A 25,558-nucleotide genomic window follows, 5' to 3' on the forward strand; every position below is an offset into this window, starting at 1 on the left:
GGTTTCTAAATGGAAAATATTTAAACCCTACTGAAATTCTGGGAGTTGCTATTATCTCTTGATGGGCATTTTCCCATGTTGAGTTTCAAGGTAATTAAAATTTTTCTCTGGTGGTGGTGAGTGGGATAGCAGTGATAAGAAGTTATTTTAGAAAACCATTTCACCTTCATCATTTATTGTCCCTATTTCAGTCTTTTACTTAAGAAGCAGCTCATGACATTCATATGTGTGTGTGTTTGTGTGTGTATGTGTGTGTGTGTATATATATATATATGTATATAATTTTTTCTCAGGCAAAGGACAGTAAATACATTTTTTCCTTAAGTCTAGCAATCATGTTTCTGCCACTTTGAAGGAGATGAAAAAGGAAAGCATTTCCAAGTTCCCAGCTAAGCTGTAAAACTCAAGCAAATCTCTCATTCTTTTCTAACAGACTTATAAAGGATGAGAATCTGGGAAAAACGTGTGGAGGTTCTTTCTTTCACAGGGTACCCTATGTATGAACAAGAAGTACAGGGTCTGCATATAAATTATGATCTGCTCGAGTGCTGGGAGAAGGAACTGATTTCTGTTTGTTAGAGGTCATCATTACTGTTCATTTCCACAGCAACCAGGAACTTGGTGATTTTGACAAAGAGTGTAAGGACCGTGGAGGGCTGAAGGGGAAAAAGAATGAAGGAAGTGTGTAAATCTTTGCTTGCTTTCATGATTCTTAGAAAAGAGCAACTTGCTCTGAGGTCTGATTTTTACAGCAGTCTTATTTCAGGATGACTGGATCATCACCTCTTTTGATTTGGGCAGAATGCAGGGCATTATTTTTGATTTTTGGAACATTAAAGTAACCTTAAACTTGTTTGGGGTCATTATAGACTTCATTACAGCGGTGTTATATAGCAAAGCTGTAGTGCTTGGAGATGAGGTCTTAGGACTGGCAGGATCTTGCTTGCTGTTAGAAATCATGGATTTGTTTTTTATCCAGTCTATCATTGATGGGCATCTGGGTTGGTTCTAAGTCTTTGCTATCACGAATAGTGCTGTAATAAACATATGTGTGTATGTGTTTCTATAGTAGAATGATTTATAATCCTTTGGGTATATACCCAGTAATGGGATTGCTGGGTCAAATGGTATTTCTGATTCTAGATCCTTGATTCTAGATCCTTGAATTGCCACACAGTCTTTCACAATGGTTGAACTAATTTACACTCCCACCAGCAGTGTAAAAGCATTCCTATTTCTCAACATCCTCTCCAGCATCTGTTGTTTACTGAGTTTTTAATGATTGCCATTCTCACTGGCATGAGATGGTGTCTCATTGTGGTTTTGATTTGCATTTCTCTAATGACCAGTGATGATGAACTTTTAAATGTGGCACATATACACCATGGAATACTATGCAGCCATAAAAAGGATGAGTTCATGTCCTTTGCAGGGACATGGATGAAGCTGGAAACCATCATTCTCAGCAAATTAACACAGGAACAGAAAACCAAACACCGCATGTTCTCACTCATAAGTGGGAGTGGAACAATGAGAACATATAAGCATAGGAGGGGAACATCACACACCAGGGCCTGTTGGCAGGTGGGGAGGTAGGGGAGGGATAGCATTAGGAGAAATACCTAATGTAGATGATGGGTTGATGGGTGCAGTAAACCATCATGGCACGTGTAAACCTATGTAACAAACCTGCACCTCCTGCACATGTATCCCAGATCTCTCTCTCTCTCTCTCTCTCTCTATATATATATATATATATGAAAGAAATCATGAATTTGACTGTAGTCGTCCTTTCCTTCCTTCTAGTGAAATGACTACAGGATTCTAGGCCCTCCCTCACTGTATGTGCTTGTGTGAAAATCTCCTTTGATCTATTAAAAGTTTCAGTAACTTAAGGTTCTCTCTACCTCACAGTGTTGATGGCCAACAGCTAATTGTGCCTTTAATCGTTTAGAAAGTAAGACAGAATGTAAAGTCTTTGGGAACCTGACTGTAAATACAGGGAGAATTAAACAAAAGAAACATCAGTTGACTTAGGAAATGAACATGGCTTTGAGTATTTCTGTTAAATGTCATCTTACTCTAGTCAACAAAATTATGAGCCATGCCATAGCTCAACAATTATAATCATGGTCTCTCTGATACTACAATTATGTAAAAGCTGTAAGAAAAGTAAGCTCCCTGGGCTGAAATATAATGGCAGAGTTACTAGTTACATAATATTAATGGATCTTAAAAACGCAGTGTGTTATTCTAAAATATGTTTTCTTGGAATATTTTCTGATTTTTTTCGCTGGGTATATATACATATACATATACATACATACAAGAATAAAAATAGACATCTTTTAGTACAAAGATTTTGGTTTTGAGAGTTTATCTCTTCTTTCAGTTGAATTTTCTACTCCGCTTAATGACCCATAGTTTAGTTTTACTTTTGAGAAATTGCTAAAGTGAGCTTGAGGAAGAGGCTGAGCTGCCTATCAGAAGAGAAGTTATTACTACATTGTTTTGGAATATACTAGGATTTTAAAAAATGCCTGCCTTACCACAAAAATCATAGTGACTGATTCAAAACAATTTTTTGCTTGAAGCCATCCGTGAGGAAATATTCTGGAGGAATAATGCCAAGCCAGATCTGACCCATAAATTCCCACTGACTGTTGTATGTTTGTGTGAATGTGGAGTGAGGTGATAAAAATATGCTATCTCCTACAGGGTAACTACCAACAATACAAGTTAAGTGATCATTATATTAATTCTAGATTTTCTTACCAATTTGGCTTAACTGTAGTTTCAAGAGACTCTCTTTAGTTCCAAAGAGATGTACCAAATTTAGGGTATAATGGGTAACATGATCAAATAAAGAGGAGCGAGTCAAAACCTGTGAGGAGATTTTTCTGAGAACACACCACTCTGATAACTCAAGGCAGGCACCGCCTCTGTATGCCATTTGTGGATATAGTTGGCACCATCTTTATGTTTATTGGAAGGAATGTCAATGATGTCAGTTTCATGTTTCATAACTCAGTCTGTAGTCTCAGGCTCTCTAAATAACACACAGAGGCATGACTCCTGTGTGTTTTCAACCAAATAAGACATTTAGAAAAATGTTTGCCAAAGAAAGTATCTCTTCTCCTCTTGGCAGGCCATTGATGACAACATGTCCCTTGATGAGATTGAGAAGCTCACATACATTGACAAGTGGTTTTTGTATAAGATGCGTGACATTTTAAACATGGAAAAGACACTGAAAGGGCTCAACAGGTAAGGCAGTGTTGCTCTCATTCATGCCAGACACCTTCAGTGCAATTTTTGAAGAGTATTCTTCCTACTCTTAAGCATTTGGTCAACATTGTGATTCAATGAGGTAGATAGTGCCAATGTTGGAAAATAGTACCTGCAGCCAGGAGACAAATGGCAGGTTTTTTTAGATGTTTATCTTTAGAAATGTATCCATTAATCTTTTTAATCATCTTCTATTCCCACCCTTGCCATCAGACATAGTAATAAGGTCTCTTGAATGCACAAAATTGGTATACATTTATGATTGAGTATTATTTAATTATGAAATACTTTCTAGATTTAAATTTTATTAATGAAATGAACATTTCTGTTTTCTAAAAATTTTCTTCTACATTTTGAAGTCTGTTTTCCCCTTTAATATCAATCTATACATTGCTGTATATTGAGGAGAAAATGTATTCCTTTTGCGTTCTACTATTTTTAAATTAGGACATTCAGTTCAGCATACAAAGAAGCCACATTCAGGTTTCTCTCAACACACTCTTTACTTCTGACTAATTTACATTTTTACCTCCATCAGGGCCAATTATTTTTAAACTTCACTTTATGTTGAGAATATTTTTTGATAATGTAGGTGCCTTAAAATCTACCTTTAAATTTTTCATGGGAAAACTGTTTGCTGGGGCACCTTAGGCTGATGAAATCATGGATCAGTTTTAAACATCTATCTTCGATAAGAGGAGCATATATTAGCAGATTAAGAAAGACAATATAGTCCTCTTGAACTTCTTCCCTCTAAAAGCACTCTGAAATACACTACTGTTGGAAAGACGTCTCACCTGCAAACTAGGGATGTGCTTAGAGAAGGAAAAATTTTGTTTGTATAAAAATTGTTCTCAAATGATTTGACAAAATGTAGATACTTTAATCACTTAAAATATCTTTGAGGACAGTGAAAGATCTCAAAACCTGGATTGCTCAACTATTCAGCAACTGCAACATATAGTTGGGTTGCTGTATTTGCCTGATCAATATGTGGACAAACTGGGCAATAAAGCACTTGCTTTTCTTCTTGAGAAAAATTAGGTTCTTTTTCATCTATTTAATTATTGCCCATGTCAAATGCTTGGTTTTGAAAACTGAGGAATTGTGTCTGACGAAGATGAAACTAGCTATTGTTGCTTGTAAATCATCCTTTCTAGTCATCACATAAAATGAACAGTAGGTAGCAAATAAGTTAGGAATTGAGCCTATACATTTATCTTATAATTTTGCTGACTTAAGTTTTCTTTCTTGGTTTATGATGCCTGCAGAACTTCTGTCTTGATTTATAGTCTCTGCTACTGTTCTCAGTTTCAAGCAACTGAGTTCAAATGCTTATGAAACCACTCCAGTTAAGCCACATGGGGGTGCTAGAAACTTACAGTATGCCAGTCACAGCAGTGGACAAGACCTGGGGTGGAAAATAACAGATGTTATTGTGATTTAAATTTCCACTTGATATACGTTCTGATTTTTGGACAAATTCAATGTTTTAATTGAATAGTTTTCGTTACAACCAGAAGGCAGGTTGAGATTCTAACTAAGCATAAATAAGGGTATATTGATAGTGAAAAAGGTCCTTGGAGGATTAAAATAACACACTGTTACAGATCACTTGCAATATTTTTCTGACTTCCACATTCTGTTGCATTTATTTGCCTGCAATTTGACATTTTCAATCTTCATTTTTCTGGCATAAATATATTTGTAAATAGAGATATTTTCTATTGTTCATAATGATCTACATTTAAAACTCTTTATGAAAAGATTTATATCATTTCAAAAATTTAAAAAAAGTATACTTAAAACCATCTCTACTGTATAAATTTGTTTTTGATCCAGAGAGGTTGAAGTGTCTATTATATAGCAAAAGCTAAAGTATACCTGGAGTGGACCTCACAGATGATCCATGGCATTAGCAAACCTAAACCCTGAGCTCATTATCTGAGTGTCACTTTATGGTTTAATTCCTTTCTTTTTGAAGTGTCATTGATGCACACATAGCAATTTGATAATGATTGTTATTTAGTGGTATTAGATAAATAACAAGAATAGATGGCCACTACAGCTACCTGTCTCAATCATTTTGTGGCACATAGGGGTCTGAAGTTGAAAGGATGTGACAGCTGATGGAATGTTAAGTATGTAGGTCTTGAGTTTCCTTGCCTATTTTAATTATACTCACCATTAGTCTGGGTCATAAGTCCTCTGCTTTTTCTCAGCCCCTCAATATCCAGGGAGGCTGAGTCATCAAGGTATGTACTGCTCCAACAGTAACAAGAGCTCCCTATTAATGATCTACAGCTGACTTACATATTGCCAGTTTGGAGAAGGGCTGAGAAGATTAGTTGTTCTTTTTCATTTGTATTTATTTATGGTTTACTTTGAAGATCTCAACTGCTTCTGTGTTAGAATGGCTGTCTTTAGCTGTAGGCCTAGGAGCTAGCGATTTATTTGTTGTATGTTGAGAGAACTCAAGAATTCTCCTGCCTCATCATCCATCTCTGGTGCCAGTGTGCCGCACTCCCTTTGTACTTTTCATGTAGATCCTTGGGAAGACAGGCAGTGGGGATCTCACTTGGGAAAAGAGAAGTAACTTAAGAGAAAAGTAAGAATGCTAGACATGGGTTTTCTGGTTCCATCCTTGTGCACTGGAAGGAGCAGATTAGAAAGCCAGAGAGATTGGTGCGCAGTCCTCCTCACTATAGAATCAGAGGTACATTACCTCTTTCATTTCTCCAGCTTCATGTTCTTTCTCTTAATCTCTGCTTCTAGTTTTTTTGTGAAATTTACTTTAAATAAGTATAAATGACATCTGACATATTGTGAGGGCCCAAGAAAATTTTTCTTTTCCTCTGAAAATAAAAAGTACTATTTGTTATAATAAAGGTAACTTTATGATTTTAGATATGTATTATGTATTATGATTTTAGATATGTAGATATGATAGATATTTAAAGATTCATTTTCAGACTCACAATTTTCATTTGCTTATATATTTTGCAATGTATCATTTCTTAATTTCCTTTATGATGCATCACTTATTTTAATATCAGACCTATTTTTTAAAGGAAGCAATTAATGATAGCTACTGATGCAAATGCTATTCTTATCAAAAGATAAATAGCACTCCTTTATGCTAATGAATAAAAATTCCTACTCTACAGTTGTTCATCAAGCTCAAATTCTAAAGTCCAATAAACACATTTAGTAGCAGAGGATGAGCATATCGCTAAATTGATGGTCAGTCTCTGACTTGTGTTTACATATAGTCATTCGAAGCGAAGTTCAGAATTTGAGTCCAAAATAGAATATACCCACACATGGACATAGGGAGGGGAACATCACACACCGGGGCCTGTCAGGGGTTGGGGGGCTAGGAGAGGGATAGCATTAGGAGAAATACCTAATGTAGATGACGGGTTGATGGGTGCAGCAAACCACCATGGCACGTGTATACCTATGTAACAAAACTGCACGTTCTGTACATGTATCCCAAAACTTAAAATATAATAATATAAAAAAAACAAAAACAAGAACATAGTTTTTTATGTTTGAAATGTAAACAATAAATGTACTTATTTAAGCAATAACTTCAAACAATATATTTTAAAATAAAATACAATGGAAAATAGTAAAAAAGAATATACTCACATATTTAGTATATATAAATATTCACAGATTGAGATGGGGAAAACAAAAGAATGGTTGTAACTAGGTAGGCATCATGGAACTAACTGATGAGTTTTCTATGCCTGTGAGATAGCAGAAATCACAATAAGAAACCCCCTTCCTTGAAGAGGAGAGATAAACATGATTCATGCTGATGATGATGTGTGAAGTCTCATCTTTCTTCAGGGTGATGAGACAAGAGGGATAGGTATATTAGGCCATTCTTGCATTGCTATAAAGAAATATCTGAGACTGGGTAGTTTATGAAGAGGTTTAATCAGCTCACGGTTCTGTAAACTTTACACGTAGCGTGGTGCTAGCATCTGCTTGGCTTCTAGGGAGGCCTCAGAAATCTTACATTCATCGTGGAAGTCAAAAGGAAAGCAGCTATGTCCTATGGAAAAAGCAGGAGCCAGCCAGAGAGAGAGTCGGTGGGGGAGATGCCACATACTTTTATACAACCAGATTATGCAAGAATTCACTCACTATTGCCAGGAGAGCACCAAGGGGATGGTGCTAAATCATTCATGAGAAATCTGCTCCCATAATCCAGTCACCTCCCACCAGTCCCCATCTCCAACACTGGGGATTAAATATCAATCTGAGATTTGGGGCAGGGACAAACATAAAATCTATAACAGGTATCAGAATAATCAACTCAGCATCCTAGCTTTGAGTGCTTGCCCCCTCAGAACTCAGTATGCTGTCTTTAATACCTGAATATAGTAGCAATGGCAACCCTCGCAAGACTTCTGAAGCAATATCTATTCTTACCAGCTTAGGTAATAACCATTATTTAGACAGCTTTAGCCAAAAAAAAAAAAAATCTCTTTCCCACTTACGCTCACTGACTTTCTCCTTTTCCACTTAAACTGCTTATTGCTACCCAAGGGCATGCTGGGGAAGCTGACTGTTGTAGGCAGTTCCTCAGATTTATAGGCTGGTGTAGTAGCATTCACTGACCTAGGGTGATAACATATTTACAGTGGATTTCTTCAGGATTTGAGAAGTTTCTTTTTACTCAATGTGATATAAGTTGTATCATGTAGGATACGAATACTTGTTATATGTATGCTTTGGAATCTAGATGTTTAATGGTCACCAAAGGTTGTTTAACTTCACATTGTCAGATCACCCTGCAAGGAGTGTGAGGAAAGTTAAGTCTATATAAATTTTTAGTGGAACCACAACATGTGCATAATCTCTGTCCATTAGCCTTCACTGCTAAGCTACTCAGATTTTAGTCTATTTTTCCCATACTCACTCTCCCACTGCCGACTCTTTCACTCATTGTGCCCTTCCCATGTAGCATTTTAATAAATACTAAAAGAAAAATATCCTTACTCTGATCTGTTAGAAATTAGAAAAATCTCAGCTCTAGTTCTTTTTTTCCATTAGTGCATAGATTCAATTTTGGTCATATAAAGATCTCCTGCCTGGAGAGAGGAAGTGCAGGTATGATAAATCAAATAAAGATGTCAAATGTCTTCACCAACTAGGTTCTTCTAATATAGCCAATTCCCTACTGCAACCAAATAATGAATTTATAACTCTTAATACTGAAACTTGAATTTTGATTTAGTTTAATAATTCTGAATGCCTTCCAAGTAAAGATAATAATCACCAAATTTTTGGACTACATATTAAACACTGTTCTAAGCGCATTAGTTTGTTTAATTCCTAACACAACATTAAGAAATCCGTGATCATCCTAATTTTATTGATAGTAAACTGAGGCACTGAGAGATTGAGCAGTTTCCTCTACATCACATACTAATGAGTGTCAGAATAATAACTAAGCGCATTAGTTTGTTTAATTCCTAACACAACATTAAGAAATCCATGATCATCCTAATTTTATTGATAGTAAACTGAGGCACTGAGAGATTCAGCAGTTTCCTCTACATCACGTACTAATAAGTGTCAGAATTGGGATCAAGCCTAGGCAGGACTCCAGAGCCCAGGATACTTGCTATTTAACCCCTTATATTTGATATCTAAATACATACTTATATACTTTTTACTTTTTTTATTAAAAAGTAAACGTTGTTATGTACAATGTTGCTATTTATGTGAGCAATGTTGTAGACGATGTTTAAAAAGAATACTTACTTACATGTAAGTATATACTTACATACTTACATATCAAATACAATATATTTGTATTTCTATATACGATAGATGACTGCTTAAAAATAATACTTATATATATGCATATGCTTATATACTTAGATATCAAGTATATGGTATGTAAATATGCATGTAAATATATTAAATACATGTAAACGTAAGCATATATATACACACAGGAACAGGTTTGCTTAGGGGTATAGAAACAGATTTGTTTAGGGGTGTAGATGACATCTAGAGGAAATAAGAAATAAGACAACCTAAAACAGACACCTTCAATATAGAAACAGTAGCCAATAAAGGGGTAATAGTCCTATCATGGTAGAACCAGCATATATAATGAAGGTTTCTACTATATTATTAATAAATAAGCACGGGTACAAACATCCTTCTGTTGGACCCCTCTTGCTATAAGTATGTAAGGAATTCAACTATAATAGAGCTTGTGAGAAAGAACTATTTCAGGACTTTACACCCCAAAATTATTATTTATAATACCAATTTGGATTGGCAATTTTATATTGAAAGACAATCATGATACTTAAAAAAAAAAGACACATGAACAGGCAAGAAAAAAAAAGTGAGAGTACTAATTACCGGCTTTAAGCATCTGTTTCTCCCTCTGGCTGTAACTCTTTTTAAATTTTTTATTTCCTTATTTTTGTTGGGGGGGGGGGGTTCTTTAGCTATTTCTGACTGACATATCCAGCTTGGGGATTTTATTATATCTGCCTAAATTGTATAATTTTGTTCTTTTACTGGCTAAAACTAAGCTGAATTAAGTTTTGAATTCTTGCTTCAAGTGATGAGCTTAAAGAAGACGGCCAGTCTCTGCTTGTGCTATATACCATGTTAAATCATCAAAGTGAAGGTTTTCCACTATTTATGATGATTGTTTGTTCTTGTGCATTCCATTCATTTTGGGCAATTTTCCTGGAATGGTCTATTTTGCTGTCTTGTTTTTATGTACAATGCTGCTATTTATGTTAGCAATGTTGTAGATGACTACTTAAAAAAACATCTATTTTCATTCATTTTGCATGTTCAAAAGTAGGAGATATAACCATTGTGATACAATTTATACCATATAAGTATTGGAAGCTAAGATTTGTATTTGTTTCCCTATTGTTGACATAAACTTTACTATGGATTTATTTACAAATTATCCAGATATTGCTTTTGTGTAATATTCTATAGATTTTATGTGTGTGTGTGTGTTTTCTTTTTGCTATCCTCACTCTAATAACTTTAATATTCTCTTTCCTCTTTACTGCTTATAGTCAATGTAGTTAAAGAAAAAAGAGTAAAGTGCACTTTTGAAGGGTCAAATTTCCATCCGAAATCACTACGTTTAGTGTGATAAACTATGTCCATTGGTGAGTGGTGAAAAATCATAGGTGTGCCTATTGCTTAGGAAAACAATCTAGGACAACCCTGGTGAGTTCCACTTGGGCATTCAAGTGCTAAATTGAGCTCAGTAAAGTTGGCCATTTCCCTGCAGCCACAAACTTCTGGCAGATGTAATAATGCAGGTGTCACCTTAGCTGGAACACTCCCTTTGAATGTCCTCTCCTACACATGCTAGCTTCTATTGACTTTTTATTTAACTTGCTCATGAGGCATGGCAAAAATCGGGCAAGAACGTTTTGTGCTTATGCTTGATTGAAGCTTCTGGGGGAAAAGTGTCACCTAAGAGTTGTTAGAACTTAGATATAAGAAACAGAAGGGTCAGTACTTTCTGATGACAATGTATATTTTCTGGTAGAAAAATATCAACAATTTTCATCTTAAACTACTAAATATACAAGTAATTTAGAGAAAGATAATATAACATATAATTACATTATAATGTTTGTGGTACTTTACTATGACATATTTTTGTGATAGCATCTATTATTTTGGGTATAGAAATGAGAATGGAGATGATTGAACACTTTAATGGAACCCGTTAATTTGACTTGCAGAAAATGGTCTTATGTCTTCTCATGTTACTACTAACTCATACGATATTCTAAGCCTCAGTTTCACCCTAGTGAAAACAAAACAAAAGGAAACAACAAAAACTCCCTTCTTATTTTACTGGTCAGCCATGCAGCTAGCTGAATATATACTATATGTAAAGTAACAAACTTTAAAAAAAAACAATCTTACCAGTTACTACATATTACCATTCTATGCTTTCAGTCTTCATACTGCAAGCCATTTATATAATAAACCTCTTCAGGAATGCTAAAAATTGGGGCGTACATATACAAGTACTTATTTATTTGTAAGAGAAGAATATTACCATGGGAAATTTTATAACTCTGTGAACTAATGCCAAAAATACATTTTATTTTTAATTTGCTTTTATGTTCCATGTAATAAAAGGATATTTTAGGTGATGTCATAGGTTTGATAGGACTCCATTAATTTTTAAAGTAATAATTTATTGAGATAGATGTAACATTTTACATCAAATATTTAATGTTCTGAGAGTCTTCATTTGTTATTTAAATAGTGTTTTCATAGTTTTGGCAAATAATTGTGCATTTTTGAATGTGTGAGAGAGTACTTACGAGTCTGGCATGGACAAGATGAATGTTTTGCTTAAAAGGTTTTCAGAGTAATATTCAGATGACTCATAAAGTGCCTATTATGTTTCTGTATATTAATTATTGTATGTTTGATAGTTCATAAGTATAGAACTTAAAAATTTTAAGTTGATTTAAAATAACACATACTCAGAATATGTGTGTATATATCTATAGTCAATAATTAATACATTATTCCTATGTTAATGTTTCTGAACTAAGCGTGATGGGATATATATTTACTTGAAGCCATTTATTTTTATTAGGAACTGTTATTAGACCAAATGGTGTTTGTTCTTCTATTCAGTCATTATGTACTGGGTACCTCCCATGTGTAAGGTTTTGTGCTAGTTCCAAAGCCATTTGTTGATGAATAATCACTGGTTATTAGACCAAATGGTATTTGTTCTTCATTCAGTCATTATTTATTGGGTACCTACTATGTGCTAGTTCCAAAGCCATTTGTTGATGAATAATCACTAGTCATTGAACCTATAATATAGGTTTATAACCTATGCAAATAGCTATACATAAACAGGACACATTAATGGACATGTGAGAAGCAGAAATATGAATTCATGAAAGTTTAGTGGAGGTTAGAAACAAAAGCTCTTAGCTAACTTACACATATTGTCTCATATAAGTCTCAATGTATAGTTTTTAGAAGGTATGTGTCTCTATCCCATATTTTATGAAAGAAATGATGACTCAGAATGTTTAAGTAAATTCTCCAAAGTTTTACAGGTAGTAAATGTTGGAGCCAGGTTTTAAGTTCAGAAATTTTTCAATCCAAGGACAATATTCTTCCTTCAATATATCCCACTGTCATAGGAGCCAAAGAAGAGAGAATTTAAAATAAATGAAATAGGAAGACAGTTTCAAGAGGATTGCATGGTTTAGAGAGAGAAGAGAGAAACAGAATTAAGTCCTCGTTTGATGTTGGGTAGATAGGAGTGTAAGCTAGACTATCAGGACCAAATATATAGTGAGAAAGAAGAAGTAGGTAAAGGTATGAATTCTACTCAGGAACTGACAATTTGTGTTTGCTCTTTGTCTTATTTATGCTATTTTTCATAACAGTGAAAATCTGACTATGAGGAAATTAAGATAATATAAGAAGAAAAATTAAATTGGATATTAGCTACCTGTTTGTTCATTGGGTGAAACAGTGGGTGCCACACAATCTTACTTCATTGTTCTGTAAATATTGCATATATACTAATATCATCTCCCAATTAAGTTGTAATTTTCATTAGGGAAAGTACCCAATACCATAATATCTTAATATACTTTTATTATAGGTCTTTCTTAGCAAGAAATTTTGTTAATTTGTATGAGTGCAGAATAGAGTTCACTATGGCATAAGATATAAGTCATAATTTCTGAAACAGATACAAATGGTTTCCAATTCATTATTTACCATATATTTTCTTGGGAATTAATACATGGTGTTTTGTCTAAACACCAAAAATATTTGTATGATAATATAATAAATAAATATTCTTGGTAGAAAGTGAAAAATCATCATTTCTTAGTGATGGGAAAGGAGGGAGAATTGTAGTGGAGCAAAATGCAGATAATTCCTGGTTGTTCAAAGGGATTGAATTCACAAAATTCACAAAATTATTAATTAGAAAATACATAGCCCAATATATAAACTGACTGTGTTGGGAAATACTGTAGACAAACATCTCTAGGTTTTAATTTTTTAAAGTAGTTATGTATCTACTAATTAGCTAGGAAGGCGCTGAATAAACTGTCTTTTAATAAAAGTAGATTTATCTAATTTATATTGTCAAAGATTATATACACGTAGGCATTACAGGTATATTGTGAAATCTCTAATTCTTGGTGAGAACTAACCAGTGTTTGTGTACTCTTGATCTTCAAAAATTATCCACATTTTCAAATTTTTGCATTTTCTGAGAAGTTTTTATGAGAAATATTCATAGACATTTTCAACTATATGAAAGGATATTATTTTATTAACCAGTGAAGAAGGTTAAGGCAAAAATAAATACTTGTTTAAAATACAGATATCTACTGTATTTCTCTGGTGATGTTAAAGTACATTTCTATTATAATAAAGGTGAAAAATATCACTATCCTATTTTTCTGGATGGTGAAACTGAATGACACGAGGTGTGTGTCATACTTCATGTCACAGTAGTCAGAGGAAAGCAAGGAATCTAGCCCAGGGCTCCCACTTTCAGTTTTAGTCACTAACCCTTTTCAAAAGCTTCTTTTTCGAGATATGACTTTTAAATCAGACAGCTGGAGATCAGTTCCTCCTTAGCTGTCAAGTTGTGAGCTGCCTGCATTGTTGACCCCACTTAGAGGGGAAACATTGTGAGGAATTTGCCCTTTTCCAAAACTCTTGGGGGAAAACACAGGAAGTCTGGCAGGGAGAAAGCCCCAGCAAGTCACCTTTGAAAAATGTAAACAGGATTTTCAAGGGTACAAAGACCCAGGATAAGAATTTCCTTTTTAAGTTTCACTTTATTTATAATAAAAGATTGCATGTATTTATACACAATATATGTCTATAGATAGATTTTCTTTAAAATACAAGTACCTTGTCTTCCATGTTTAGGCAGGTATGAGTAAAACAACTCTTGAGTGTAGAATGGAAATTAAATTTACACAAAATAGGCTGCCAGAGCTATAATTACAGAAGCTGGATAATTAGTTGCCGACCCCAGAATTTCTTCACCTGGTAATTTATACTTGAGATGCCTTTATGGGGCATAAAACCTTCGAGTCTGACTTTTGGATAGTCACGCATTTTGTATCCAAAGAGTGTAAGGCAGCGACCATGCCTCCCAACAGTGGAGTCAATGCCTGAGAGCGCTCTCTCTCCAGAAGATAAATTTTGATTTGCAGGGAGTCAAAAGTATGGTGGCCCTCACCACCTCAAGGTGTGAGTACAGAAATACTCCACAGGAGAGGAAAGAAAACAAAGAGAGCTGAGGTGCTGGGCCAAATGGAGGCGACTTGCTAGGTTTGCTCTGCTAAACTTCTCCTGCTTCTTCTCTTCTTCCTCTTCCTCTTTCTCCTCCCTGTTGGTCTGTTTCTTTCCCTTCCTCCTTTTCCTCCAGCAATTGCATCTATTAAGCACTTAGTACTTTCTTGGTGTTGTGCTGAATACTTACCACATTTATTATTTTATCTGACTGATGAGTCTTTTTCTCAGGATGATGGAGCATGACTGCAGGTTTTGGGCAAAGGTATTAGCCTTTCTGAGGTTGAAGTAGGCATTTTGACACTATTTGCCTATATAACTATAATGATGATAATGTAATGGCCATCACAGCAGTATCCACCTGGCAGTATCAAATTGCAGCTACTTCTTCAACCCCTCCCCTTCTACCCACTCTTCAGCTGATAAACTGATGAGTACATAGTTGTAGTGTCAAGTGGCTAATTTTTGCTCTCATGGATATTAATGTGCATTTTACATGTCTTCTTATGAAAAACCCCAGATAATAAAGATATCTGCTTTCCATGTAGGTAGTAAGCCTCCTATCAACATAGATTGAATATGACATGTCACTGGGAATTTAATTCTAGAATTTTCCCACATCCTCCTAAAAATAACTTCTCCTTTTCCTCCTTTCTAAAAATGGCTTACATTTTTTCCTTCAAGAACTAGAAAAATGTAGTCAAAAATTATTCTTATATATCTTACATTTTTCTAGGAAAAAAATATGCAGTAGTTATTAGTAGATAGGCTTCTGTTAAGTTTTTGGGAGGCCAAGACAGGCGGATCACGAGGTCAGGAGTTTGAGACCAGCCTGGCCAACATAGTGAAACCCTGTCTCTACTAAAAATACAAAAATTAGCTGGGCATGGTGGTGGGCACCTGTAGTTCCAGCTACTTGGGAGGCTGAGGCAGGAGAATCGCCTGAACTGGGGAGGCGGAGGTTGCAGTGAGCTGAGATCACAGCATTGCACTCCAACCTGGGCAACAGAACGAGACTCTATCTCAAAAAAAAAAAAAAAAAAAAAAGTTATTTATTTTAACAAGGCTCTAAGTAATTCTTTCTAGAAGTCAAAGAAAGATATATTCAAAGTTATATTTATGTATTTGTTGCTTGGTACAACTTATGTGATGTTTGGAAAATTGCTCTGTGGAAACATGATGATTTAAACAAAGATGATAGAGATGTTTTAAAATACAGGACTTTCAAATAAATGTATTTGCAATAACAAATTATAAAACATCAAAGAGTGCCCATTCAATCCCTATTTTCTATGAGGCCTTATAAAGTGTTTCTTTTTATCTGTTAGATTTAAATTCTGTACACATAAAAATCTTATATTCAGGGGAAAATCAAGAGTTTTGCTTACTGAATACATCTTTATTTTGGGGAAGGCATACATTGAATAGATTTAAAATTATAAATAAATGTATTCATCAGAAATAACAGAAACAATATGTCATAGTATAGACTTAACCCTTTAGTCCAATTGGCTCAAGCAAAAGCTATTTGATTGGTATCAGCATGCTTTTTTTTGAATATAACAGAACACTTTCTTATCTATGAATTGACATAACTTACTGCTTTGGTTAGGTGGTTTCCATTTGTTTTTTATCTTGGTAAAGATGAAAGGTAAAATTCAAATTTGGTAAAATCAAGGGCAGAGAGAGAGTCATTGCATCTTAAATTAAGAACCACGGCCCGGGGGTGGTGGTTCATGCCTGTAATCCCAGCACTTTGGGAGGCCGAGGCGGGTGGATCCTGAGGTCAGGAGATTGAGACCATCCTGGCTAACACGGTGAAACCCCATCTCTACTAAATATACAAAAAAAACAATTAGCCGGGCATGGTGGTGGGCGCCTGTAGTCCCAGCTACTCGGGAGGTTGAGACGGGAGAATGGCATGAACCCACGAGGTAGAGCTTGCAGTAAGCAGAGATCGTGCCACTGCACTCCAGCCTGGGCAACAGAGCGAGACTGTCTCAAAAAAAAAAAAAAAAAAAAAAATATGAAAAAACAAAATGTGGTTTATTAAGGCTCAAAAATTGCAATTAACCCACATTAAGCTTTTTTCATCATTATTCCTTGTATTCATAGAGCATAATTATGACATTATATTCAATACTAAATGAGTGGCTTTACCAGATTAAAAGTAATATCATGATATTTCTGGATTATTAGGGTCATTAAAGATTAGCAAAAAAGAAGATGAAATTCAGAAAATTAAAACTTGCCTATTTAAAGATGTCTACTTTATCAGTTTCTCATAAGGTTTCCTTCTTAATGTTGATTTTGCTGTTATTATTACTAGACTTTAAGGTGAAATATAGTTTTATGTATGCCATTTTTTGAAAACGATTACTTGTAACATTTTAGCCTTATTGTGATAGAATCTGGGTCCACTTAGCACTATTAGATAATTTTCTTGATGCCATATTTTCATGTGAACATTGGATCTAGGTATTATTTGCTCTGTACAAGAAATTTAAAGATTCAGGTCTTCTTGAATTCCTTCAAAGACCTCATTCCTGTATAAAAACAGCCGTGGTACTCAAAAATTAAGACAAAATAGTAGTGTCTACCCAATTGCCTGGGTTTTTATACTTTGCTTTTCTAAATGCCACTCCTATTTTTGAAAATTGTCTTTTGCATTTCTCTTAAGGAAATACGTAGTAACTTGTCTCCCTGAATGAAGAGAGGTGATAGCATTATTGTGATTGTGGCATGGTCTTGAACCTATGAAATGCCAAAAATAATAAGTGAAGCAGTAAAAAACTCAAGAGAGAGCCTAGTGAGGGTTCATGAGGGAGAGAACATATATCTTACTCAATTCTCTTATTAAAGCAATAGTCATTACTGAACATCAGGCTTAGTTTTTTTCTGCCATTTTGGAGTGTTTATTTTTTTTCTTTTTAAAGAGGATAATAATAAAATTGCAAACCCATCCCATAATTGTAGGCCAGGTGGAGTGCTCATTTTCACATTAGAGCTTGTGCAATCTGGAGGGAAATTTGGTTTAGTATTACTTGTGAGTTGGTGGATCAGATAAAAGCCAGTCAAGTGGAAGAGAGGACTGTGTGAAGTGTGCTGGCTCCCCTGATAATTAGAATGCTGCAGGCGTTCCTCCAGTCAGCTAATAGATTTCCCCAGCTCCTCTGTGCCAGGTGAAAATTTCCTCATTAAGGGGAATTTATTCCATTTCCTTTTATCATTTATTATTGAAGACTAAGTGTGAGTGGAGGAAGTTTCAGAGATGACAGGGAGGAATTTTAAACAACAACAACAACAACAGTATCTACATTGGAAGTCTTAGAGAGCGAAGAGAAAGACTTGTATTGTTTGTAAACCAGAGAACACACCAGGGACTTCTTGCTGTAGAAGCCGAACCATGCTGTCTCACCATTTAAAGATTATGGCAGAGTGTGTAAAAGTCTGATGGTCTGGTTTTAAGGCATTTTTTTCCCCTTCTAAAATTTCAAACTGTCATTTTGTGCTGCTAAGTAGAAAGAAACTGAAGATTATGAAAAGGCCAGCATCACAGCCATTTGGTGTGTTGTTTTATTGTATAGATTCTATTATGCAATGATGAAAGTCTAACCTTTTGTAAAGTTTGCCCTTGAACTCTCAAAGCAAAGCAAACTGGCAAGGGAAAGAAAAGTTGTGTATATAATAGCATATTTTAGAGGACATTGTTCTGAAATACGGATTTAATGTGTACATGTTCAAAAGAGTAAAAATAAACATAAAATACTAGTACATACAAATACACATCAAACAACAGAAGGATAATTTATTATGCATATTTTAAAATTGTGTGCTTTTGTGCAATATGCTTTCTTCAGCTGATCACATTTCTAGCTGGGCATAAAGCTGTCTTGATTTACAACATAATATAAACGGAGTATTCCCTATTGAGGTTTCGAAAAGCAGTGTTGAATTAGAAATTCAGTATTTGTATTTCTTTTAGTAATTATTCTGTTTTGAGTTTGTTTCAAATTAAGATTTTTATTTTTCTGAAGGAAAAATAAAAATGTTATGGCCTTGTTTCAAAAATAAGCTTTTACCTAGTTTAATTTAAAAAACAAAAACAAAAACCCACCGTGATGGAAATTCTTTTTGGCAAACAAAATGAAGGGAGCACAATGTGGGCAGATAAAGATGAGAAGCATCTATCTGAGTCTCCACATTATTAAATGAGCTTTATGTTTGCGTAAGATTATTCATCTTGTATCTGACTCTGAGGAGATTTTACCTGATCTAAATCACTGCCCCACAACTAATGAATTGTGTCTTTGAACTGTCTTTTCTTTTTCTTTGATTATAATGGGACACAAAATAAAATTTTGTATCAGAACAAGCTGGGACTAAAGTCAATTTTCTTCTGTGTATAATGACATATCAGCCAGCCTGGTGTTACACAGAAGAGAAAACAGAGGAGAGGAAAGGTGAGGACAATACAGAGAATTGACCTGCTTCCTGTCTTGGTGTTGAGTACCTTGTGGAATTAGGCAGCACAGACTGTGGGAAGGGATCTAACTTGTCTGTGCCTCTCTAATGACTGTGGTGGGTCAGGATCAACAATGATTTCTCAGTGAGGAGGATTGCTAAGGGCTTTGCACTATTTCATGATCATGTCTAAAGAGCAGAAATAACCAGAGAGACCATGAATACTATAGAAATTATATCACTTTGAACATCCAATGATCACACATACCCAATATCTGTATTCAAGTTAAGGTAGATGAACACGAATGTACTAATATACTATTTCAATTTAATAATTCTAATTTTCAAGACATTTTAAAATATCATATTATGTTATTGATCTAGTTATTTGAAAATTGAGCAGACGTTAAAGCAGTTTTTGGCTCACCAAGAAAATGTCCTAAGAATCAACTAGTAAGATTAAGATATGCAATGTGCAGGTCTAGCTTGGTACATCTGTTTCAAAATTCTTACCTGGTATGATTTAAGGGGATGGCTATGTAGAAAGCTTTCACTCCCATTCTGAAGTATCATTCACAATCATTATTTTGTGTTACTGTTACTCTTCTCAGACATTTCCTTTAAATTATGAAAACTCTCTGGTGTGGGAAATGCTACAGACGGCGGAGCAGCAGTAACAATTGAGTTAGTCTGATTTACAGATGACTTTTTTTTCGTCACCAGAGCTGAGTACAAAATTAACTCACTTCACTTTTCAATGCACAAGGCCAATTCTTATCAATCAAACTTTTCTTTTCTTTCTCTCTGCTTTCTTGTTGTCCCTTCTTTCTTATTATTTTTATTTCTTTGCTGGTAAGTGTCCAGTTTTATTCAGTATGTAGAGGAGGAAGACTTTGTATATTTTCTAGAGATGTCTACATATATTCTGTTAGACTCTTGTGGTGAAAAAGAACAAGAGAAATTATGTGTATTCCAGAAATGAAAATACTACATTCCTGCATGAAAATACTGCATTGCTGAATGTAGATGAAACAAATGCAAATTTACTGCATCCCTAATAGAAATGTGAGGAATCTAAATTTTTCTTATTTAATACCATTACTTATAATTTTCATTTTAAACAACATAGCGACCTTTGAAGAACTGACTGGTATTCCATGTAAGAAGGAATGCAAACAAATAATTAAAGACCCCCTAAAAATTATCACAACAAACAAATAGAAAAACCGGACTGAAAAAGCTAAAGATAACTACATGACTTCTGCTTATCTTAGCACTTGAAGAACCTGCACTTGTGGTGCTACTGTGTTCGCCCATGGTCACAATTATAGATGTGATGGTTCTTTTCAAGGCATGTGTCTTAAGTGTATCTGGATGACTGTTCTTCAGAGTTAGGATTTTAGTCATTTAAGTAAAAGTGGTTATTGTTCTAATTTAGAAAAATAGCTTATTTGTCAACCACTTCCACTGAAAGGCTGAGTGCATACTTGCACATAAACAAATGAGCAATTGGTTTAGGAGCATATTCTTGGCAAGGGAAGTGGAAACATACGTTTCTTTTTTTTTTTTTTTCTGAGATGGAGTCTCCCTCTGTCGCCCAGGCTGGAGTGCAGTGGCCGGATCTCAGCTCACTGCAAGCTCCACCTCCCAGGTTTATGCCATGCTCCTGCCTCAGCCTCCCAAGTAGCTGGGACCACAGACGCCCGCCACCCCGCCTGGCTAGTTTTTTTGTATTTTTTAGTAGAGGCGGGGTTTCACCGTATTAGCCAGCATGGTCTTGATCTCCTGACCTCGTGATCCGCCCGTCTCAGCCTCCGAAAGGAAATATACGTTTCTAAAACAAATAGCAACAATAACAAAAAAAAGAAAATCTTTCCTCTACTTTTAAAATTAATTTCTCTCTCTCTCTTCCCCCCGCCCCCAAACTAAAAGTAACCACAAACTTTGGTGTTTCCAAGGCTCTCTGAAGCTCAAAAGTCCCCTCTGGGGTAAAGCCTTTCCAGACTTCCCCATTGGAAGCTGGGGGCCCTCCCGTAAGCCACAGCATCAACTTGTGCACACTTCTCTCATGGCACCTCTCATGATGTAGACTATTAATGGCTGTTTGTGGTTCCTAACATACTCTGACCTCCTAAATGTAAGAATACAATATTTCATCTTCCGTCATTAATATAGGCAGCACAGGTCTGATACAGAGCACATATTCCCTAAATGTTAAAGCACTAATGAAAGAATGATAATGAATGTGGCTCTACCCTCACCACCCAATTTCCTGTTCACTCTTTCCAACTACAAATCCTCAGTATGTTTCCCATACGTGCCATGTCCACTGATGTTCTCAAACAATAGCCAATATTGTTGCCATTGTCTATTGTACATCTGTTTATCTATATACAGTTGAACTTTCTTTTTTCTCTTTTTTTGTTTTTTTTTGAGGTGGAGTCTCACTCCATTGCCTAGGTTGCAGTGCAGTGGCGTGATCTCAGCTCACTACAACCCCCACCTCCTGGGTTCAAGTGATTCTTTTGCCTCAGCCTCTCAAGTAGCTGGGATTAACAGACATCTGCCACTATGCCCAGCTAATTTTTTGTATTTTTAGTAGGGATGGGGTTTCACCATGTTGGCCAGGCTGGTCTCAAACTACCGACCTCGTGATTTGCCCACCTTGGCCTCCCAAAGTGCTGGGATTACAGGTGTGAGCCACCGCACCCAGCCAAATTGAACTTTCTTTATAGATCTGTTCTCATCCCTCCACTGCCATAGTATTTCTCAAGTACGGTCTTTCACACTATTATCTTTCTCTGGGCTCACGTAGCACCACATAGCTTATCCCTCCATAAAGTGTTTTGAATCACTATCATTTCATTGTCTCAAATATTGTTTCCGTATCTTCTGGGGCAGCACTGTTCAGTAGAAATTTCTGTGATGATGAAATATTCTGTAATCTGCATTGTCTGACACTGGAGCCACTGACCACGTGTGGCTATTGAGCACTTGAAACCTAGCTTTGGTGACTGTAGATCTAAATTTTTAGTTGTAAAATATTTAATTAACTTTTCAATTTAAATAACCACATGTGGCTAGGGGCTGCTATGTTGGATGGCACAGTTCCAAAGCACAGGGCTTGACACACATACTAAGTCAGCAATAATTCTTAATATTGGATTGCATTCAAGAATTTAAAAGGAAAATCCATTGCTCTAAGAGAATGCTTATCAAATACTTGGGAAAACTAAATTCAAAATAAGAATAAAAAGAGAAGAAATTAAATTCAACGGGAGATTTAACACACTGATTTGAGACAGAAGGGAATTTAGGTGCAATAGGAAAAGCAAATTGACTAGGAAGAACTGTAGCTGCAAAAATTTAAACTAATACTGACACTGGAAAGTCAGAGAAATAGCCATTGTATATGCCAGCTTGATTTTTTTCTTCTCCAAACTCATAATATGAATTAATTAAAGCAGATTAATGATTAGAATGAACAAAATGCAATAGATTTAATCCAATTACATTTTATTAGCAGCATTTCATGAAAATGTTTTCTTAATGCAACTTAGTTCTTCTGGCAATACACTATTTTAATTTCATTGTATTGACTATCAAACTATTATAATTGAATTGTATTGTATTAACTATTACATGAAATAGCTGGCCCACAGGTATCTGGTTAAAGATGCTTTTACAGTAGTATTTTATTTTTCTCTCCCTTAGTTCTTTACAAATTATTTTTGCATGCATTTTGAAATCTAGTTATGAGCTAATTTCAATCACTTCTTTGTCTTTTCTATAAAATAAAAACCTAGGGAATTGAAGTTTTTATATTTATCCTTCATTTATTTATATTCATAAATTATGTTTATAATTAATTTATAAAATATATGCATTTTATTTGTGTTTATATTACTTATATTTATCCTTCATTTATTTATTTTTATCAATGTCTATTGAATGCTCTCTGTGGGCCAGATAATGTGGTAGATTTGGGGAGTAATCTGGTAAATAGGCCAAATGTGTTCTTTACCTTTATGGAACTTAAATCTAGCAGGAAAAAGCCTGATAGATGAATAAAAGTTAAGAGACATTAAAAGTATCAGGTGATAATGGACATGCTAAACTGTATGGTTCTATGTCCATCGCTCCAAGCAAAAGAGGCAGTCAAAAGCACAAGAAGTTCAGCGTGGATGAGAGCAAACCAAAAGGCTTCACAAATGAAGCTTGGCTTTAGTTGGACTTTGAAGGGCTGCTGAGGGTCGGGGAGAAGTTGAGAAGGTAAAAGGAATGTCAAAGGTGTTCCAGATGAGAGAAACAATACAAATAAAGTCTACGCTATGGACAGGAGCAGGGGGAAAATAAGACAAATCTAATTTGAGCAGAAAACAATTATAAAATGACAAAACTGTCTTCTCAACATAGACCGATGGGTGTTATTAGTAAGTAGAGGTAATTTATGGAGAGGATATCCAACCTGACGCAATGTTGGGACGCCTAGGTGAAAATGATTCTCAAAGCTCATATGCATAAAGACCTGGAGCACAGGTCAGATGTTGGAGAATAGGCCATGGATTTGGGAATTGCCAACCAGCTGTGCAACTTGCACAGATGACAGTGGCTGAATTTAGAGAGGGAGAGAGGGAAGACAAAAGCAAGTAACAAAGGGTAGAGCCCTGGTGGGGGAAACCCAAACTAGTAAATGGTAGTTGTGAGTAATAAAGTAGAGTGAGGAATCACTTAGTAGAAGCCAGAATATCTTTTTAAAAAATAGATAATCAAAAGGGTCTTGTGATGACAGGTTGAGGAAAATGAAAACTGAGAAAGGGCTCCTGGATTTAGAGAGTGAGGTCTCCGATTATTACTAATGAGCACATTTATTAGAACAGTAAATGCACTTGCCATTTTTTTATAAAAGCAGCAGGGAAGAGGTCACATAGAGTGTGAAAGCAGGCAATCAGAGATTGTCAGCTTTGCAAATAGAAGACTTCATAGAGGCTAGAAGATTGAGTGGGTTCATCATTATTTGTGTATTTTTAAAAGATAACAGGACTTAAATATGTTTGAAGGTGGAAAATAAGAAGCCTTGGTGTTTTTGAAATTGAACTTGTCACTGCTTTTTATTGTGTTTGGTCTAAACTTGAATCTCTCTTTTCTATTAAATCCTAGTGAGTCCATTACCGAAGAAACCCTGAAAAGAGCAAAGGAGATTGGGTTCTCAGATAAGCAGATTTCCAAATGCCTTGGGCTAACTGAGGCCCAGACGAGGGAGCTGAGGCTAAAGAAAAACATCCACCCTTGGGTTAAACAGGTAAAAGAGTTTCCCTTTCCCTCCAACCCCCACCAACAGGATTTCTGTGGTAAAATGTAAGCACTCATTCAAAAGGCCATTGTCAATAAAAAGAGGAGTGGGATTAAGAAGTGACAGTACACATCTGGTTGATGCTCATAATGTCACCAATTTTATTGAGCACATGATTAATTTTTACTTAAAAGGGAAAGAAGGAAAGGGCACTAGGTTGTAAAGATAAGATTTTCTTGGCCTAACTGAACAAAACAAAACAAAAATTTAAACTCTCTTTCCTCTGCTTTTTGACCTGTGTTCAAATATGTAAGTAGTTAAGAAATCCTTAGTGTAATAGAAGGACTTGAAATTTCCTAGCATGGTGGCTGACCCTCTTGAAAATAATAGTTATCTCCTTTGGCACTAACTTTTTACAGGGTAATACTTTATATTAAGTGCCCCATCATTATGGTTCATTTAGTATTCATTGTGATAGGGCTGGGCATAATGAGCTCATCTAGTATTCATGACAATCACGCATGAACATTCATAGGTGTGCTGTTGTGATTTTTTTTCCTTTGGCCTTTAATGGAAGGGATGTCTTGGTTTAAAGTACCACCAGCTGGTTTTTGTCCTTTAAAATCATTGACTTTTCTCTGCATGCTCAAGGGGCACATGCATACCCTTAGGTCTCAGGCTTGATGCTAAATATTTTCCACTCAGCGATTATTATCTTTCTTCCTTCTCACCTGCTTTACACCAGCTTGCCCTGTCGGCCCCAAATTCTTGCTCACTAAGCTGAGTTACTGGCCCTTGAGAGTGGAATTGATTTCCAAATATGTTCAATGAGATCTTGTTCTCCCCCCTGTTCATCCCCTATGGCTTTATGGTATTTGTGTCATCTGAACACTCAGTGCCACAGGCAACTTAAATCCTGTGCATTAATTTGCAAACCAAAGAGATCCTTACATAACGGTTATTTTACTCAGATTTTAGATTTCATATACAGCTGCTTTTAGAGAGCTGGTGGGGTAAGTCTTCCTAGTAACCAGTTGACTATAGGACCACTTTGCGATATTCATGAGAGATACTACAACTACTAGTGATCCAACGCCGTGTTTCTCAAGTGATAACTAGACCATATCACTATTTTCTCTTATTTTCAGAATTAGAAAGCAATTCCATGGGTCATAC

The 25,558-nt window shown here is 35.5% G+C and overlaps 1 protein-coding gene across 3 annotated transcripts in view; it reads left to right on the forward strand.

Moving 5' to 3' along the window:
• The window catches only part of CPS1 (carbamoyl-phosphate synthase 1), a 191,680-nt gene that overhangs the window by 130,241 nt on the left and 35,881 nt on the right, over nt 1–25,558 (forward strand). For all 3 annotated transcript variants that reach the window (XM_031936522.1, XM_023220178.2, XM_031936521.1), the window contains 2 exons: nt 3,149–3,267; nt 24,250–24,391. In XM_031936522.1, the coding sequence (XP_031792382.1) occupies nt 3,149–3,267; nt 24,250–24,391 (261 nt within the window). The remainder of the gene's footprint in view (nt 1–3,148; nt 3,268–24,249; nt 24,392–25,558) is intronic.

The sequence above is a fragment of the Piliocolobus tephrosceles genome, chromosome 11, assembly GCF_002776525.5.
Source record: "Piliocolobus tephrosceles isolate RC106 chromosome 11, ASM277652v3, whole genome shotgun sequence".
NCBI lineage: Eukaryota > Metazoa > Chordata > Mammalia > Primates > Cercopithecidae > Piliocolobus > Piliocolobus tephrosceles.